The sequence below is a fragment of the Sinocyclocheilus rhinocerous genome, unplaced genomic scaffold (genome assembly GCF_001515625.1).
Source record: "Sinocyclocheilus rhinocerous isolate Xijiao unplaced genomic scaffold, SAMN03320098_v1.1 scaffold302, whole genome shotgun sequence".
Lineage (NCBI taxonomy): Eukaryota > Metazoa > Chordata > Actinopteri > Cypriniformes > Cyprinidae > Sinocyclocheilus > Sinocyclocheilus rhinocerous.
In genome coordinates this window covers 353,191-355,435 of record NW_015638976.1, presented here as the reverse complement: position 1 = coordinate 355,435, position 2,245 = coordinate 353,191, and the positions used below count along the sequence as shown (strand labels likewise).

At 40.9% G+C, this 2,245-nt stretch overlaps 1 protein-coding gene across 1 annotated transcript in view; it reads right to left on the bottom strand.

Moving 5' to 3' along the window:
- Positions 1-2,245, bottom strand: part of LOC107750690 (differentially expressed in FDCP 6 homolog) — an 11,513-nt gene extending 9,268 nt beyond the window's left edge. The window contains exons 1-3 of the mRNA XM_016566199.1: positions 2,065-2,245; positions 1,440-1,580; positions 1-132 (exon numbers count right to left, since the gene is read on the bottom strand). The exon at positions 1-132 is cut by the window's left edge and continues 48 nt beyond it. Coding sequence (XP_016421685.1) covers positions 1-132; positions 1,440-1,580; positions 2,065-2,160 — 369 coding nt within the window. The 5' untranslated portion in view covers positions 2,161-2,245. The remainder of the gene's footprint in view (positions 133-1,439; positions 1,581-2,064) is intronic.

Below are 2,245 nucleotides of genomic sequence, written 5' to 3'. Positions count from 1 at the left end.
GAAGAGACACCAGAGCCGCATAGCATCCTGATTGGACAGAACCCGGTGCGCGTCGGGACGGTAGTTTTTCTTGGAACAGAGAGTCCAGCACAGCTCGTCAACTTCCTCTTTAACAAACGTCCCCTCAGTTACCTGATGACACAACAAACAACAAAATCTTAATTTATTCTCCACGAAGGCAATGAGATTCAATGGAGACTTTGGTTTCTCCTGAGAAAAAGACCCCAGTGATCTGACACGTGTCTCCTCTGGAGTTTCAGATCAGATCTCAACGATGTCTCAAACTGTGCTCAAATTTGACATTCATTTGAATTGTGTTCACACTGAATCAAAATTGATCCTAAGCACTCAATGAAGCCTATGAGCCATGAAAGAGCAACCTCTGAGCAATAACTTTGCTCAAGACACTTTCCCAAATAAAATCTCTTTAATGTCTCAATTATTTCTCCAAGACAGCCGTGAAACTTTGCTGAAGTTACTTATGAAAAAAGACCCCAGTATTCTTGTGTCTCAACACTGTCTCAAACTGTGCTCAGATTTGTCTGCAATGAAACCTCAGAGATCTCAATATGAACGCAAACATTATTCACCAAATGCTCTGAGCTGCTCTCCACATTCATTCGTATTTTTTAGGAGAAACATCTGAGACAAAATTGATCCTGAGAACTCAGTGAGCAACGAAAGAGCAATAACATTTTCATCTAGGATTGCAAATTTGAGCAAGACATTTTCCGCAAATCCCGTCCCAAATGAAATCTCTTTAATATCTCAATCAATTCTCAAATAGCAGTGTTGATATTATATGGAGGCTTTTGATGAAGTTTCTTCTATGAAAAGACCCCAGTATAATCTCTTCTGTCTCAGCCATGTCTCTAACGGTGCTCAGATTTGTCAAGATCTCAAAGTCTGCAATGAAAAAGTCGGAGATCTCAGTATAAACTCAAGCATTTCTCATCACATTATCCGAGCTGCTCCCCAACTCCCTTAGTATTTTTCCTTTTTGTTTTTGGAGAAACATCTGAGACAAATATGACCCTGAAAACTCAGTGAGCTATGAAAGAGCTACCTCTGAGCAAAGATATTTTCATCTGGGATTGCAACTTGGAGAAATGATTGAGATATTAAAGAGACCCTCAGAGACAGCACTGATTTTCAAGTTTCTCCTGAGAAAAACCCTCCAGCCATCTCTTGTGTCTCATCAATGTCTCAAACAGCGCTCAGATTTGTCAAGATCCCGAAGTCTGCACTGAAAAGTCAGAGATCTAGATATTTCTCATCAACTACTCTCCACATTATTTTCATAGCTCCAAACTCTTACTAGGTTTTGGGTTATTTTCACCTAATTTCAGGAGAAACATTTGATACTTCAATGAAACATAAGCGAGAGTCTCGTGAGCATTGAATGAGCATCCTTTGAGAGTGTGCTTGTGTTGTGGTACCTTGTCCAGTATAAACTGGTTCAGGTAGGGCATGTACCCCTGACTGGATACGGGACCGTCATCGTCATCGCTGAAGTGTCTCTCGAGGGCCGCAGGGTCGTGAGGAATCCTCAAAACACTGTGAAGGTTATGAGACAAAACCTGCACACACACACACACACACACACACGGTCTGACTGCTGCTTGTGTTTGATGCAGATCCGTCTAAAGCCACAGAGTGTGAGTCAGATTAACAGTTTCATAAAAAGAGAACATACAGTACACTCCTGCTGCGTTATATAAAGACATTTATGAACACAAACCATAAAGAGAAACTACCTTAAATCAAACTAGAACAGACCACTTTACAGTCATATAAAGTACACTGATGTAATGATGGGTGAAAACATTGGCTGTGTGCTTACAAACACTATAACTTAACACATAATGTACACAGTAAGCAACATTTACACATAATATGCATAAACAAGACAGATATTGTTATAATTAAGGTATAAATTAAGGTAAATGCTGCATAAGGTAAAAATGTACCTTATAAATCACTTGTGGACGTCCCTAAAGTGAGCTTTTGAGACTTACATGCATATCTACACAAACACCTGTCTCTGTCTCACACCTGTCTCACCTTGAGCTGTGATTTGGACACTTTGCCGCTGTCTTCGGTGTCCAGGGACGTGAAGGCGTACCAGATACTCTTCAGCAGAGCGGCTCTCAGCGCCATGTCTCACACCTGATGATTTGACTCTCTTATTTCTCCTCTCCTTCATTCTCTCTGAGTCTGGCCACATCCTGCAGGTGTTTGCTGA